General features: G+C 34.7%; 3 protein-coding genes across 4 annotated transcripts in view; 2 read left to right on the forward strand and 1 right to left on the reverse strand.

Annotated features, from left to right (window-relative positions):
- Window positions 1-1,716, forward strand: part of LOC112515661 (cytochrome P450 85A1-like) — a 7,853-nt gene extending 6,137 nt beyond the window's left edge. Inside the window, exons 7-9 of the mRNA XM_025122565.1 lie at window positions 1,115-1,221; window positions 1,309-1,433; window positions 1,617-1,716. Coding sequence (XP_024978333.1) covers window positions 1,115-1,221; window positions 1,309-1,433; window positions 1,617-1,716 — 332 coding nt within the window. The remainder of the gene's footprint in view (window positions 1-1,114; window positions 1,222-1,308; window positions 1,434-1,616) is intronic.
- A 1,171-nt stretch (window positions 1,717-2,887) lies between these two features.
- Window positions 2,888-5,304, forward strand: LOC112515372 (UDP-arabinopyranose mutase 1-like). The gene is made up of 4 exons (XM_025122152.1): window positions 2,888-3,205; window positions 3,996-4,246; window positions 4,439-4,607; window positions 4,965-5,304. The coding sequence occupies exons 1-4, from the start codon at window positions 2,888-2,890 to the stop codon at window positions 5,286-5,288; spliced, it is 1,062 nt and encodes a 353-aa protein (XP_024977920.1). The 3' UTR covers window positions 5,289-5,304.
- LOC112515371 (probable tRNA (guanine(26)-N(2))-dimethyltransferase 1) lies at window positions 5,245-14,965 on the reverse strand. 2 transcript variants are annotated; one of them, XM_025122151.1, is made up of 13 exons: window positions 14,600-14,965; window positions 11,979-12,266; window positions 11,777-11,864; window positions 10,799-10,920; window positions 10,205-10,344; window positions 10,014-10,086; window positions 9,489-9,577; window positions 9,056-9,161; window positions 8,384-8,596; window positions 7,688-7,882; window positions 7,331-7,408; window positions 6,302-6,554; window positions 5,245-5,327 (listed from the first exon to the last, which is right to left on the reverse strand). In XM_025122151.1, exons 1-12 carry the CDS (start codon window positions 14,747-14,749, stop codon window positions 6,312-6,314), a joined length of 1,785 nt encoding a protein of 594 aa, XP_024977919.1. In that variant the 5' UTR covers window positions 14,750-14,965; the 3' UTR covers window positions 5,245-5,327; window positions 6,302-6,311. The 2 variants fall into 2 exon arrangements, with proteins under 2 accessions (XP_024977919.1, XP_024977918.1); XM_025122150.1 differs by lacking the exon at window positions 5,245-5,327 and having other exon boundaries at window positions 5,987-6,554.
- Window positions 14,966-17,947: the final 2,982 nt, after the last annotated feature.

Raw genomic sequence — 17,947 nt, forward strand, 5'->3', positions numbered from 1 at the left:
TAAAACATATAATATTTTTTATAGAAATTAAGATAAATTTTTTATTTTTTAGTAATAATTTTCTAGAGAATAATAAATAATATTTGTAATAATATTATATTTATAATTAAATAAAATAAGTAAAAGAAAATTAATATAAAAAAAAAAGAAGATAACAAAAAGACAAAATCATAAAAAAATAGAAAAAACATGATTATATTAGGGAGTAGGGGTGCCATAAGTAAAAAGGAGGTGTGCCATTAGCCTCCTCCTAAAACAAAGGCCTTTTGGTAAGCATATAAATTGAACTTGAATGGCAATTAAATATAATTGATAGAATTAGGGGTTGTTTACCAAACGCTTACCCGGTAAGTGCTTATCAGTAAAATTTAACACTATTCTTTACATACCGGGTAAGATTTTAGTCCACCAAAACGACATCCTATGCAATAATTTACCCGGTAAGCGCTTACCCGGTAAGTGCTTATCGGTAAAATTTAACACTATTCTTTACATACCGGGTAATATTTTAGTCCACCAAAACGACATCCTATGCAACAATTTACCCGGTAAGCGCTTACCGTAGTAAGAGACGTCGCTCTCACTTACCGGGTAAGATTCATGGTCATTGTCTCGCTCTTACTGGGTAAGATTTTTGGTCTTTACCATATTCATTCGGTGAGGTAATATGACTTGGTAAGCATTTACTCGGGTAAGTGTTTGGTAAATGGCCCCTTAGTATTTTAAAGATCCAAATAAATGAACATTTTTTATATGAATTGGAAAAAAGTAAACTATAAAAAAAAATTGAATACCATTTGATATATGGGTATTCGTTTTAGAACAGATAAATTGCGATAACCTTGAGAACCGAAAACATCGTGTATTATTTCATATGATTCTTTTTTCATCTACAACTTAGATTTAATGTATTGATTAACACATATTTGTTTCACATACATTTATTTTATAATGTGAACATTTTTATGTGTTTGTACAACAAAAAAGCTTCATATTATGAACCGAATACATATAAAACAAACACATCATAAAACAAATGTATATATTAATCAATATACAATTTTTTTTAATTTTTTGTTTATTATTTATTTAATTAATTTTGTTTATTTAATAGGGTATATCATTCCAAAAGGATGGAAAATATACGTATATACAAGAGAAATGAACTATGACCCATGTCTATATCCGGATCCATATACCTTCAATCCATGGAGATGGCTGGTTTGTTTAAATTCTCGTTCACTTTTAGTATTATTACCTTGTTTCCAGTTAAATAAAAACTGAAATTAATTACGACATGCACTGTAGGATAAGCCACTGGAGACGGAAAATTACTTTTTCGTATTTGGAGGTGGCACCAGACGGTGCCCTGGAAAGGAGCTTGGCATTGCAGAAATCTCCACATTCCTTCATTACTTCGTAACCAGATACAGGTATCACAAACTTACGAACTTTAGGTTACTCTTTTAAGCAACAAGCATATAAACGGTGTTTCAAGATATACGTTTTAGGTTTCTAAATGTATGTTTTGAAACACCCTTTGGTCAGTATTTATATATTGTTGTGATAACAGATAGTTTCTATAATCCAATTTATGGGTATGCTAATAAATGCAGATGGGAAGAAGTTGGAGGAGATGAAATAACGAAATTTCCAAGAGTCGAAGCACCAAATGGTCTACAGATAAAAGTTTCTCCTTATCGACATTGTTATTGAGAATGAAACAGATGTTTTACTGTTTTTATAGACCCGTGAAAAACAAGTGATCGTAGTAGAGAACACCAACCCGTTGCTAGCTAACAAAATGGCACATTACATTTTTGTTTAATTTTGAAAGATTTATTTTGCACAATGACTTCTCAGTATAGTAAAATTAATTTTATAGGACACCTAAAATGTAGAAACGTTTTAAAAAAACTTTTTTTTGAAGTATATAATATTTATATACGGCAAATAGAACAAATAAACACACACCATCCTTACATTTGGTGAGGATTGAACCATTGATCTCCTAAGAGACCAATAACTCACATACCACTAGGTCTTAAGTTTATTAGAATGCTTAGACAATTATGTTGTAGTGTCTCTTGTTAATTGTTATAAGTATCAAGAAACAATATTTTGTAATTATCATGTTTTTATTTGTATTTTTATAAAGAAAAAATGAAACTGTAAGCAATTATCATATAAAAGCTCATTTTTAGCAAGAAGTTCACAATCGGTTACCCGGGAACTTAGATGTTTAAAACTTTATATCTTAGATACCAAAATTGAAGTTTTAAAAATACGTTACTAAAAATAAAAATCAAGTTAAAAGTACGTTACTTTTTCATGCAATTCGCCCTTCATAAAATTATGATTGGTTGGTTTAGATTTGTAACATCTCAAACCAACTGTATTATCTCTTTTGTATACATTTGAACTTACTGTTTTAAAACGTGTCTGATAAAGAAGATATTCGGTCTCTTATAAGGCAACATTATATTTGTTCCATTTTCAACCGATGTGAGATCTTACTGGATCCGATTCTCACTGGAACATGTTCCTCTCGGGTCACGTCTAGACCCGTCCTCGGCTCCAGTCTCGCTTTTGCATCTCTAGTATGAACAATCGCTTTATGGTACAAGTTCCCGGTTTTTTTATCACATCCGATCCGTACCCAACCCATATACATATTTACGATAATACCCCTGTCGGAAATATAACACAAACACAAGGCACAACAATAAAACCGGAAATCATAACCATACTTTGAACAAATCCCAGCCATTGAAACCTCCTTCTCAATCGGTATCTCAAATCACCTTCTTCCCCATTTCTTATATAACACACTCTCTCTCATTCATTCAAACCATTAACTTCTCTTTTCGTTTGGTGTTTTTGGATCATGGCCTCATCATCTTCATCGTACCCTCTGAAAGACGAACTCGATATCGTCATACCCACGATTCGAAACCTTGATTTCCTCGAAATGTGGAGGCCATTCTTTCAACCATATCATTTGATCATTGTTCAAGATGGTGATCCTTCGAAGACGATTAAGGTCCCCGATGGGTTTGATTACAAGCTCTATAACCGTAACGATATTAACAAGATCTTGGGTCCGAAGGCGTCGTGTATCTCGTTTAAGGATTCGGCTTGCCGATGCTTCGGGTACATGGTTTCGAAGAAGAAGTATATCTTCACCATTGATGATGATTGCTTCGTGAGTTGTTTTTACGGTTTTTTTTATTTAAAGATTCGAGTAATATAGGTGTTTTATGGATACCCAGATGCTTAAATTGCATTCAAATGCCTTCGAAAACGAAAAGAAATCTTCTTTTGATCGTTACGATGTTCGATTTACGGTTTTCTTGATTCAAAGATTCATGAATATATGTCGTTTCATGGATACCCAGATACTTAAATTGTATTGAAATCCTTGCAAAAGCAAAAAGATATCATCTTTTGATCGTTAAGATGTTCGATTTACGGTTCTCATCGATTCAAGAATTCATAAATATGGTCGTTTCACTGCAACAAAATCGGGTTTACATGATACCAGTATTCTACTTTATACGACTTAATTTTTAAGTTTATAAGACCAAACAATAAAACATTCTATCTAAAAATGTTATAATAAGTTTATTGAACGTTTTTGGACGTCTTGACAAGTTTTTAAGACACTTTTATGAAGTTTCATATTGGCTATTTTATACACTTTTAAGAAGTGCCTTATGATTCATAATACCCTTTCTCAAAAAGTGTCGTAAAATAGCTAACACGACTATTTTTATAAAAATGTCCTGAAAAGTATGACGTACAGAAACGTCCTATAAACATATTACAACACCTTTACATATGACATTTTATTGTCTGGTCTTGTAAATTAAGTCTTACAAAGCAATCTATCGGGTATTTTATGAATACCCAAATGCTTAAAAGTATCTTAAAATCCCTTCAAATTAAAAAAGAGATCATATTTTTGTTGGTTGTGATGTTTGATTTTTCAATAGGTTGCTAAGGACCCAAGTGGGAAGGACATAGATGCCCTTCGACAACACATTAGGAACCTCCTCCACCCTGCAACTCCCTATTTCTTCAACACCCTTTACGACCCGTTCACCGATGGTGCGGATTTCGTCCGTGGCTACCCGTTCAGCCTCCGTGAGGGTGTTCCGACCGCCGTCTCTCATGGTCTTTGGCTCAACATCCCGGACTATGATGCACCAACTCAGCTCGTCAAGCCGAGAGAGAGAAACACAAGGTACGTTATCGGACCACCGGAAATGATTATAACCCTCGAGTCAAATATTGTTTGATTAGTTTTCCATTAAGGTTTTTGTATAGTTTCCAAGGTCTCATAAGATTAGTCGAGGTGCACACAAACTGACCCGTAAACCTTGGGCAGGTTTCATTGATTTTTTTTGTGTTTGATGTTGTTTGGTCTTTTTTTTAGGTATGTTGATGCAGTCATGACACTCCCAAAGGGCATTTTGTTCCCTATGTGTGGAATGAACCTGGCATTTGACCGGGATCTCATCGGTCCAGCCATGTATTTCGGACTCATGGGTGATGGTCAACCCATTGGCCGCTATGACGACATGTGGGCTGGCTGGTGTGTCAAGGTACTTTCAACTTGCAATACAACTCCTCGACCCAACTAGAAATGCACAAAACCCAGGCTTTTGGGGTCCTCGGGACCTTCCAAGCCCGTTTTAAGCAAGAAAGAGAGCCTTGGTTTTTTCGGCCCAAAAGCGGGCATAAGCTTCGGGTGTGAAAAAAGGCCTAATCGGCCTTTTCCAGGCTTGGGTTTTTGAAAAAAAAAAACTTGGCTCGATCAAACTTTTAGCCTGGCATGGGCCTAGGTTTCAGGCTTGCTAGGCCAAAGCTTTTTCGAGCCGGGCTCCGGGCTTTTGTGCATCTCTAGATCCAAACGGACATTTTGGGCACTTCAATTCACCATGTTTGTGATGGTTTTGTAGGTGATATGTGATCATTTGGGGCTCGGGATCAAGACCGGGTTGCCATACATTTGGCACAGCAAAGCGAGCAACCCGTTCGTGAACCTCAAAAAAGAGTACAAAGGCATATTTTGGCAAGAAGAGATCATCCCGTTCTTCCAAGACGTTATTCTTCCAAAAGAGAGCACTACGGTACAGGATTGTTACATCAAATTGTCAAAGCAGGTTAAAGATAAGCTTGGGAAAATCGACCCGTACTTTGTCAAGCTCGCGGATGCCATGGTTACATGGATCGAAGCTTGGGAAGAGCTCAACCCACCTGCTAAGGCGGCTAACGGCAAGTGAAGAGATATACGCACATACAGAGGATCATATATGATAGTCCCGGACAACCAGAAGCATAATAAAAAAAATTCGGTTTATTATTTTCGTTTCAGTGACTCTCCGGTGACCAGACCGAGTTGTATCAATCGAAACCAGGGTGGTCACTCCAATCTCGTAACATTAGTGTTTGTAATATTTTCAATGAACGAACAAACAACAAACCAAGTCTTGAAAACGTGAAACGGGTCAAGTTTCATGTGGTTTCCAAGATAACATATTATAAAGATTGGGTCAGATTCATTTGAAAACTGTAAATATCTTGAGATCCTTAAAGAACCAATTATTCACGATGATCATCAATGTTATGTATAATGCAAATGAATGATATCCATCATGAACAATATTCATGAACATATTTACCATGAATTATTCGAAAGAGATTCATGATATATATACACCTAAATAGTGTCGGTTTCGAAGGAAAACCGCAAAAAAAATGAAAAATTGATGAACACCCTAGTAATCGTTCAACTCTACAGTATGCACATGTGCATAACATGCATACGTGCATGGAAACCAAGAAACATCTTCAATTACTTGTATGTACTTGTGCATACCGTATGGATGAATGGTTATATTATGATGTTCCTCAGTTTTTCATTGTTCAAGTACCTCACTCTACCTAAATATTCATTAATATTATTCATCATGAATATCATGCAATTCCATCATCCATTATATTTAAATATTCATCGTGAATAATTCATGAATGGCTGGTTTTCACGGTTCTCCCTAGTTTCCGATTTATGAAGAAAAAAAACAAGGTTTATAAAACAAATCTGAGCAAAGCCTCAGATCACCCCTTTCCCAAAAGAACAAAAAAACAAAATTAAAAAGAGCTTAATGGTTATTGAAAAACTTCAAGATTTATAAAAAAGCCATATAAAATTTCACCCATAAATTAATAATGGTATTTGTGCAAAGAAATGAAGAAAAAGGTCATGCTAGAAGTGCATTTGAGGTCCCAAATTTACCTTCTCTTTTTCATGAAATGGAAGTCGGGTCTTCGGTCTTCTTACGCTTGGCTTGGGGCTCTTCGGATTCTTGTTCATCATTGTTAAGAATCCCATTGACCGCATCCGCGCCCAATAGGGAGACGTGTTTGCTGGTTATGGTGCGACCAGCCCTCAACTTTGGGCCCCAGTGCCTTTCGGGATTTGGAAGGAAGCGTGCAACCTTCTTGGCTTGAGCTTTGCTAAGTGACGCAACTGCTCTTGCGAAATTAGCCTGTTTAACAGAACAAAAATGAAGAAACATACGAAGATGAAGAACAAAAGACACTCTCATCTTGCTAGTTGTGATTTAAAATACATTTGCCAAACTAACTACTATTAGTTGATAAGCTAGTTGTTGGGCAAATAAACTAGCTGTTAGTTGATAAATTAATCATGTTTGGTAGAAATTCGCTGATAAGCTACAAGATAATGTAAAATGACCAAAAGAGACGGTTAAAAATTAACCCAAAAATCTAAGGGGCAAAATTAGAAAAGAAGTGGAAAAAAGATCTTGGAGGCCGGAGCTTATTGAAACACTACTTGAAGTACCGTCTCAAAAAACTAGCTTATAACTAACGATATGGAATAAGCTAGCTTATTTGTTTTCAAACATGGCCTTGGCATGCTATCATAAAGTACTCCTCCGTTGCAAAAAAATGCCCCAATGAAAAAGGCATACAGTTTTAAAAATATGTAATTATTATACATTTAATTAACTAAATAACAATTTTACCCTTGATAATTGAGGAAATAACGAATTTCTCCATCTCATAATCAAGGGTAGAATTGGAAAGCAGACACTTCTAAAAGTGGACATTTATTTTGGAATATACTAAAATAGAAATGTGGACACTTATTTTAGTACAGAAGGAGTAACACGTGTGATCAAAAATAGACATTTATGCAATAGAAGTGTCTATCTTTCATCAAGGAAGTGAGATTATCATGGCTTCACTTCCTCCATTGTAGTTCAATAAACAATATAACTCGTACTGAATTGCAAAATACCTGAAGAACAGGCTCTTTGGCAAGGATCACGCTTCCCGACTGATCAGGTGATTGCGCTTTCACAGGATGAGTTTTAACCTTGATCAGATCAAAAACAAAAAATAGGGATCAATTTCACGCCTCAAAGGTGCATCAGAGACGGAAAGTAGAAAATGTGTGAACCCTCAGGGGTAGCTCAACTAGTAAGACCTTAGGTTTGCTCCCCAGAGGTCACCAATTCAGGTCCCCCTAAGGGCACACCAAAAGGTTTGTCTGACTATTATCTTCAGGATCCCATGGGATTAGTTGAAATGCGTGCAAGCTGACCCAAACACCCACAGTTACAAAAAAAACTAGCTAAAATACGGAAGTGCTTACCCAACAGCGCATGATATCCCATATGACGTTCATAGGAGCATCAGATTTCAACCCCAGTGGGTTTACATGAGTTCCGGAGATGCGATATCCGGCATTGATCACAGCCGACCGGAATATTACAGCAGATGGGGAAGTGCACTTAAGGGTTGCACAGAGATTGTGCAAACTCAAGAACAGAGGAACATCGGGCAATTCCTGAAATTATTTAGATGTAATCAGGAAAAAAGAAGCAAAATTTATCCTGAATGCATAAAAGATCAAATGTTATTTAGATATATAACAGGTGAATTCCAAGAAACATGCAGAATGTTTGATTATAACGAACTGTAATCATATCATGAGCAAAATCGCTTTAGAATGACACATTGATTGACAATAAACAGAAAATTACAAAATACCCCCTCCGTCCAAAATAAGTGACCACTTTCTAAAGTAAGTGTCCGCTTTCCAATTATACCCTTAATTATGAGATGGAGAAATTCATTACTCCCTCTATTACTAAGAGTAGAATATCGTTTAGTTAATTAAAAAGCGTAATTATTACATATTTCTAAAACTGTATGCCTTTTTCATTGTGGACATTTATTTTTGAGACGGAGGGAGTATAGAACAGAACTCCTTAAAACCGACCCAAACAAGCCTAAGCTTGTCAAAATATTTTTTTTAGAACAGGAGTGTAATTTAGAGCAAATGTACCTCTGAAATTGTTGTGAGGATGGCAAAAATCCGATCAAAGGCAGGATAGCGATCCTTCATAGCTTTCACCTCCGATAATATCGATGTCACCCAATCTTGATCATGTATCGGAGCAGACCATATGGGTCCTCCCATGTTATATTTCTTGCCGCAATCGCTGCACTCTTGTGGGACAACAGGGCCAAATCCCGGAAGATATCTTACGCTCGTATTCTTGGAAAAATAACGCAAAAAATAAGTTAAATAAAAGCAAATTCAAGATAGTCAAAAGAGATAATTTCTAAGTAGACTATATGTTGAGGCAGGATTTATGTCAAAAGAGATTCTATCATCATAGGGCGATAAGGAAAAGCTCAAATAAGAACCATAAATATTTTGAGAACCCGGGTACAAACTATTTCATGTATTATTAATGATGAATAACCCTGAATATTATTCATTATGAATATCAAGTATTATCATCGTGAATATCATGCATTTTCATTATGAATAATTTTTGTGATAAATATCTATCACAATGTTCATCATGAATAATACATTTGAACCTTCCCTTAGGGCAATAAATACTTTAAGTGAATTATGATTTGTAGTATTTCCGGGATTAGCTTGTTTTCTGGCATATAAGACTCCGATGCAAAATAGCTACAGAAAGCCGAAAGAAAAGATGAATACCTTGGAAACTGTCCTCCCGATTGGCTGGAGATGAAAGGAATCACAACCAATACACTGATATACGTATGAGAGCTTAAGAGGAGTATTCTTCATTGCACTTGCTGAACTGCAATTATCTTGTAACCGGTTAAAAAGGCTACAATTTTTGTCACACTAAATTAATACTTCCTTCGTCCAAAAATAAGTCTCCACATTTCTATTTTAGTTTGTCCCATAATAAGTGTCCACTTTGAAACAGAAAGTGCCTACTTTCCAATTCTACCTTAGTTATGAGAACGGGAAATTCATTACTCTATCTATCATTAAGGGTAAAATTGTCATTTAGTTAATTAAAAAGTGTAACAACTACACATTTCTAAAACTTTGTGCCTTTTTCATTGTGGCCGTTTATTTTGGGACGGAGGGAGTAACTAATAGCACAAAGGATACTCACGTATATACGCGAACAAATACACGAACATAAAAGTCCATCTGAACAGACAACACTGGGACAATGTATCGCTTGTACCGATTTGCATGACTCTGCACTCAAGGAAGATATGAAGAGCTTTTAGAAACCAAACTAAGCTATCTGAAAATTAAAAAATTCATACATAAAACAAATATACTTCTTCTGTATGGTAAAATTTGCAACCAAAAATACCTTCTAATAAAGACAAAATAGAGGAATCTTGTAAACCCTTAACAATACCAGCGAATTATTTGTAATGGTGATAACGATTAACGAACAAATAGACCACCACCTTCCCAGCCACCCACTAAACCAAACAAACCCGGTATACCCCCTTGAAAGCAAGGTTTAGGGGTAGGGTGACTGTTTCCGAGAACATCCCCTCCCGCCGGGGGGGGAGGGGGGGGGGGCTTGTACCACACATTTAAAGCAAGACTAGCACATATTAAGCGGTATTAAAAAACAGAAAAGATCACAAAGAAAACAAATTGCAAGTTACAGAAGTACCTCAATGCATGCAAGGAGGATCCGCAAAGCCATTTCGTGACAGTATTTTCCTCTTAGTGGATAAGAACCATATCTAGTTCATGATATAGCAGAAGATAAGGAAATAGTCTCTTTCAAGAATCAAGTATGATATACGGCAAATTATGTAAAGCCATAGTTTCTCAAAAAGCAAAGGGAATTTAGAATCTCACTTTGAATAGCAGACTTCACCATTGCCTCCACATAGCACTGCCATATCCGTTGCTGTACACATTAGCAACCCACCATCGGCAATCGATTGAACTGCAGAGTCCAGGAACACAGAGGGTGAACCATATGGATCAAGATCCACCTGAAAATAAGCAAATGCTTGTTATCTATACATAATAAAGCATTTAGGTAAAAGTCTTGAAAACAACTTATTAAAGATCGGTTAATTATTGATATATATGCATAATAATATGGTTTACAAGTTAGGGCCTGTTTGTTAGCAGCTTAATAAAGTTTAATGGGACTTGCAGCTTATTTTGTCAGCTATACATGACTGTATGGTAGTGGCTTAATCACTAAGCTTCTAGGGGGAGCTTTATGCCAAAAGCCAAGTTTTTTCCAACCTGCCCCTCCCGATTAGAAAATACACTCCTATCTATGAAAAAACCCTCCCAAACAATATCTTCCCAATCTATACAGACACATTAATCCACACAAACAATTTTACCCATATAGGACTTAATGAAAAATCAACCAAACAGCCCCTTAATTATTGATATATAAGCATAGTAGCCACTTGTTACTAGAAATCATACCACATCAAATTCCTTAGGATGAGTAAGCATATAGACTCGAGCATCAGCAAGATTTGATTCCACCTTTGCACTCACAACTGAACCATTAAATTTAATATTTCTCCTACAAGCTTCAACAGATGCTGCACAAAACCCAGAATATCAAACTCCAAGAAGGCATATTATACGAAAAAGATACACAATGGCATCAAAATCGCAAGAGACGCAAACTACAGCATGTGTTCATCAAATTCAAATTTTACTTTTTTTGGTTCTTTACTTGGGTGAGCTTGGCATCCAAACAGGCAGAACAGAATAGAACAGGACAGAACAGTTGTTCAGTGTTTGGTTAGACATAACTGGACAGGACAGATAAAATGATCAATTTACCCCTAATGAGTTTTTTTATATCTTTTATATATTTTTTGATTAATTTATTAAATTATAATAAAATAAATAATTTTATAACAAAATATATCATTTGAAAGTTTTCGTCAAGATGATTAAAATGACATCAAAATAAAAGGTTCATGTAGTTTCCAATTTTTATTTTATACATTTTCTATATTATTTAATTATTAATAATATTTAATAAATTACATAAACTAACCAAAATATAGAAACCGTATAAAAATAATAATTTGAGGACAATAAAGTGAAAGTTTAAAAAGCATAAAAATACAATAAATAAAATTTAAAGAATGAATAAAATGTAAAGAGTGAGGGGTATTTGATGTTTTAGAAGAGAATTATGATTTATTTTGATATATACTTGGTAAAATATAGGTCTGTTCCACCCTGTTCCATGGGGTGGACGTGGAACACGCCTGTTCTACTATGTTCCTGTCTGTTCCACATAAAAGTCCTGTCAAACATGGAACGGTGATCTATGTTTTGTTTTATCATGTCTTGTATACCAAAAGCACCCTTATTGAGTTGGAATTTGAGAACTAACTCATATGTGTTGGTATAAAAAGAAAATAATACACCATGACCCACCTTTATCATTATCCAGTGCCACAACTTGTCCGATCCCTTCTACTTCTCGTGCATATCTCAGAGCTCTTAAACCCGAAGCTGACAAAGCCTATAGATCCAAGAAGAAACTTATGTTTACTTGCAAGAAAATACAACATGAATAATTTCGACTCCTTCCATAACAAAGCAGTTACATATGAAAATTTAACAAAAAGATGGGAACCTCAAGAACTCTTGGTGGTTTCAGTTCTCCTTGGCCTTTTCCCTCAAAAGTTTTCTCTGGTTCATCGCCAGTACTACATGGTTCACCTTGGGGTATCTCGTCTAAAGGTTCACATTCACCATTGGAGCTTCCATTAGTAAGCTTGACGGATGCTTCCACTTCAGAAGCATGGTTCTCTGTTACTTTTGATGCTTTTTTCATTCTTTTAGACAGTAGTGCTTCGTGTTCTTCTTTTTGTTTGGAAATGAATGCCCTCAGAACAGCAATTGACATATCTCTATTATTAACCTGTTATTCATAAAATTGTGATCATGTCAGAAGTGTTGCAATAAAACCTTATTGTTCTACTCGTTGTGAATCTTCAAATTCCTAAATGGAACTTCACATTTACGTGAAACTAATCTTATTGAGATCCTAAGAAACCATGTGTATTCATTTGACTATCTATAGTTCAATCCAAAGAAGAGATGTGCTTTACATTCTCAAGTCAAGCTGATTTCTTTTAACTTTAAGATTTGCTTCTTATTTGAAACTTCTTTCTAAAAAATAACCACATTGAACTTTACAACAATTAATACAAACTGAAAATGTAGGAGGTAAATTAGTGAAATTGTTTGGGTAAGATACCAGGCTAGGGAGCATAAGAAATAGGTTTGTGTCATCAGCATCTTAATGAACATTAAGGGCGCGTTTTGTATGCAAACAAGACTGGAAGGGACTGGGGAAAGTGAGGTAGGCGGGTGAAATTATTGTGGAAGGTTTTAATTTGACATGGGTAGTTTAGTAATTTTACCAATCTTGTCCCATCTCCCTGATTTTTATTCCACCAATTTTGGTGGGACAAAAAAACTGCATTTTGGTCCCACTCAATCCAGTCCTGTCCCAATCTAATTTACAAGACAAACATGGGACAATAAACTTCCATTCTATCTTGTCCTGAACCCCGTACGTGTTATATAAAACTGGGGACAAATAACTTGCCAAGAAAATATCATCGAAGTATTGGACATCGTAACAAAATAATCCACCCATATAGTGTGGTTATTGCAACAAAAGGAACACCCGATATAAAAAGACTAGTCATCACAATCAAAATTCAAATAAAAATTGCAGCATTCAGCTATAGTTCAAGTAAAGTGCTTGACTACTTAGATATCTAAATGATTCTCAATGAAGACAAATAAAGGAAGCTGGTGTATTCAATTCAAGATCACTAATAATCGGCAAATAAGTAATCTTAACACTTGTCATAAGTATTGCAATTTTCATGAGGCGGCTGAAGTGTAACATAGCCAAAAAAAACTAATCATTATCATGATCACATGAAGGCCTTGTTTGTTTTTTCAAAAAAGAGTTCTTATTAACCTCTTATGTCCGATTCGTGATAGGGCCATTTAGACTGCTTGTTTTTTCCAATTTTTCAAAGGCGCTTATGTCTTATTGTTCTCAGATACTCTTATCTAGTAAGAGGTAAACCAACTTCTTATTTACCTCTTATTATTCTCCAGATCCTCATCAACCACGTTTCTCAATCGATTAACCTTATCGATCATTTCTCAATCAATCATTACCAAAATCTATCCTCGCCTTTCTCGGTTGATGTATTTTAATAAGATTTAAATGTGTTAAATACCGTCAATGGCATATTTTCATTTAAATGAATGCGAACTATATAATTTAGAAGAAAAACTTGCAATGATGATGAATAAATATGTGAAATTATATGAATTCAACACTATAATTTTCTAATGGGTAAGATAGATAATTTAAACAAATTCAAACATTTATCAATTTACAAAAACAAACAGTCTTATTGATTTTGCGTTCAAACTTCAGCACTACCTGTTATCAATCAGAAGTGAAATAAGACTTCAGACTTAAACACCTCTTAAAAAACAAATTGCACCTAAAATAACTTCATCAGTGATGCCTTGTCAAATGAGAAGTTAACACATCGAAACGTAGGTTTTCACTTTGAGGGTACGTTTGGTGCGCTAGACAGGACAGTACAAAAACTTGCTGTCCCATGTCTGGTGCAGCGTTAGACCGGGCAGCATTAGACCAAAATAGGAGAAAAATGCATTTTTTTTCTATCCAACCAAAATAGATGGAACAAAAATCTAAAGAAATAGGCCAAGAGTGGTAAATTAACTAAACTGCCCTTGTCTATTAAGTTAAATCCCTAAAACCTTCCATAATTCTTTCACCGGATCATCTAAAACCTTCCTTTAAAACCCTAAAACCTTCCACATCTAAAACCTCACACAATTCTTACCTCACCCCTAGGAACCAGGAATCAAAATATATATCTCTTTCTTTTGTTGATATTTGAGCCCAGTAATGAACTTGTACTGAAATTTAAATCTTCCAAAGATTATAAAAAGCATTAGTTTTATCTTGGTGCTTTCAAAGGATAAAAACCCCCCCTTTACATTTGCTCGACCCAATGCAACAATTTGAAACTTACCAACACAACTTTCAATACTCCTCCCTTTTTTCACAAACATTATGATTCCAATCAAACTCAACAAACTTCACATAACACATCATACCCATAACAGAGTTTCAACACTTGACATTCATAACACCAAAATAAACCGATGTATAAGTAAGAGATTGACCTGCGTCTTATTGTAGAAAACTTCGTTTTTTGCGTGCATTAGAATCTCAGCTTCTCCTTCTTTAATGATGGTGAAATCATTGAGATCAAACGGCGGCGGCGTCTTATTAATCTGTTGCTTCTCTTCTTCCCCTGTTTTTGCCTCCGCCATTGATTGGGTTCTCGTTGTACTCCAAGCTTGGCTGATGATGGTGATGGTGGTGGAGGTGGAGGTGGAGGTGGCGGCGGCGGCAGGAGACAGTAGACGGCGGTGATTTTACGAGTGTTGATGATGCCGATATCTGTAAGATCGTTCGTAAGTCTACCGTTTGTGAAGGAAACAGATGCATTCAAGTTGAGCAGTTTATAAAGTGCCAACTGAAAAACCCTATTTTGCTTCAAGTTTTTTTCCTTAAATAAATATTTAAAACCCCACCGGTTGGGACCGCTTATTTGAAACAATTTATATTTTTTTATGAAAGTCTTTATTAATTTACGGGATGTTTGGGATTGCTTATAAAAACAACTTATTGATTTATTTTGATGTGGCATCGGTAATAAGCACTTTTGAATGTTTGGATAAACAACTTATACCGGTGTCAAACCGGTAATAAAGARGTTTTTGAAGAAGTTAAACCCTTCTAACTTATAATAAGTTGATAAGTGTTTTTGTAGAAAAAAACATAGCTTGTTTCAAATAAGCAATCCCAAACATCTCATTATTATAAGTTAGAACGGTTTAACTTCTTCAAAAACTCATTATTACCAGTTTGGTATTGGTACAAGTTGTTTATCCAAACACTCAAAAGTGTTTCTTACCGATGTCACACTGGAATAAGTCTATAAGTTGTTTTTATAAGCAATCTCAAACGCTCCCTAAGTGTCCTGTAAAATTTAACACTATTATTTACTTATCAAATAAAATTTTAATCAATAAAAACAATATCATATGCGATAATTTATACACTAAGCGTTAATTATGGTAACAGTCATTGTTATCACTTACCTTCATAGTGTTTTGCAGTAAAGTATCAAATGTAAAAACGTGGGTCACACATGTCTCACGAAAACACACACACATATATATAGGGAAGGGTTCAAACGAGAATATCTTCATTTTACGAGAACGCGAGAATACTTTTTTACTATAGATAATCACATGTGATACTATTATTTCATTACATGTGATACTAAATCAGAGATGCGGGCGATTTTCAATGCGATATTGGTTGCGGGCCAAGTCACCCTTACACCACTAAGCCCCCTCACATATATTATCACATGTGATAAGGGTGTTGTTGATATGATAGTATAATTATCAAGACCATCACATGTGATAAGGGTGTTGTTGATATAATACTATAATTTATCAAGACCATCACATGTGATGCTAAATCACAGACGCAAACAACTTTTGGCGTGGGCTGAGTCGTAGAACACGTCGTCCGTATATCACAGGAGTGGAAAATTTCAAGAAACTTATTTTCTTCCAAAAAGTAAATTCAAAATTAAAGTAAGGAGTGGCAAATATGAAAATAAGAGAGCTTCTGTTCGTAAAGTTTGTGTTTGTCGAGCCTGCTGACAATTTAGGTCCTATAGATACTACCATAACATTTCCTATTATTATCGTACATCTTCTAAAATGTGATTTTAAATAGAATATACTAAATTCATCTGATTTGATTTTGATTTATTAGATAAAACACTGTTTATTTAATATCCACAATTAAATCACATTATTCGACTATAATTGTTAGTAAGAAAAAAAAAAGCAATTCTTCAATACTACACAGCCTACATTCGAAGCCAAAACATAGGAAAATTAATTAAAATAACAATTTTGAAGCATTTGGTTCATCTCTTAAACATTTGTCTCCCAATATTTTGGAAATGTCACTATCTTCACAAGTGGCAACTCTCCCCTCAACTTGCGAAAGAGTCAAAGTGTAAAAAAAAAAGAGTTTATGAACATGATCTGCAAGTACAGAGACCAAATCTGTAAATTAATCCCAACACTTTCGAACCGAAAATGCCACTTCTGGACCTTTATCTAATTTACAGATTTGATCTTTACACTTGTGAACCTGTTCATAAACTTTTTTTTTACATTTTGATCATTCCGTAAGCTGAGGAGGTGTCGCTTTTTCGTTCGGAAGAAAAGTTTTGGAAGGAAACTCAATTTTTTTGTTCTTAAAAAGATTCGAGAAAACAAGAACCCCCCCCCCCCCCCCCCCCCGGGGGGGGGGGGGGGGGTGTTTATTGTAAAAAAAAGACTTTGGAACCCTTCGTTAATAATGTTATCTGGAAATATATGGTATTTTTTATAAGAATAAACTTCATTTACTCAGTCCCTGTATTTTTCTGATACAACATTTTCGTTTCTAGAGTTTGTTTATTCCGAATTCATCGTCAGATTTTGTTGTTTTGCTTGATTTATGTCCTTCCCTCTAAACAGTTGTTAAAAAATCCATTAAGTATAAGAATTAAAATCAAAAAGAACACAAGAACAGAAAATGAAGTTTACTCTTCTTTTTACATATTAATCAAATAAAGAATCTATCTAACAAATATCAGTAGTTTTAAGTCTTATTGTACAGATAATTATGTAACATATATTTTAATCAGTGTTTATAAAGAGTTATACAGTAATTTCATACTTTTTTGCGGTACTTAATGACGTAACGTCATATTTATAACAAGATTCCAATAAAGGGAAGGGTATTAAAAATGTCTCGTACTTTATACGAAGAAATATGTTTACTGATTTGTAATATTTTGTCATAATTGGTATTTAATCAGAGAATCTATAATTAACCAATCTTGTTTAAAAACTAATTAATTTTCCAGATTATAGCCATTATCTCTGACCCAAGAAAACTTACGATGTTAATAAAATAATATAAAATTCGATTATATTTATAGGATAAATAAAAAGATAATTATGAAATTTGAATTTGATTTACAAAATATACGATTTAACACTTCTCCAAGATATATCCAAATTTATTTAATTTATTCAGTATTTTTTTACACCAGATTTGCATAGAATTATAAAAGCCCATCGACTCCCAAGTAGCTTAAATTTAGCCTTTAATAAAAAAAGAAACTTGTTTTACCAATTTTTATGGCTAATAATATTTTATAAATCACAGATAATACAGTTTAACTATTGAAATTTAAATTTTTAGGAGCTTTATCCTAATATTCCGATCTCTACGCATTTCACTGCTCCACCAGAAATTCTCTCTGCCCCTACCGTACGGGTCCGTACTCCAGCTTCATAGTTTCCACCGCTTGTCCAGAACGAATACCTTCTTCAGATATCTCTGAAATCCCCGGAAATGGTATTTCAGCGATGGACCCAGGATTT

The sequence above is a fragment of the Cynara cardunculus genome, assembly GCF_001531365.2.
Source record: "Cynara cardunculus var. scolymus isolate 2C chromosome LG 7, CcrdV1, whole genome shotgun sequence".
NCBI classification, from domain to species: Eukaryota; Viridiplantae; Streptophyta; class Magnoliopsida; order Asterales; family Asteraceae; genus Cynara; species Cynara cardunculus.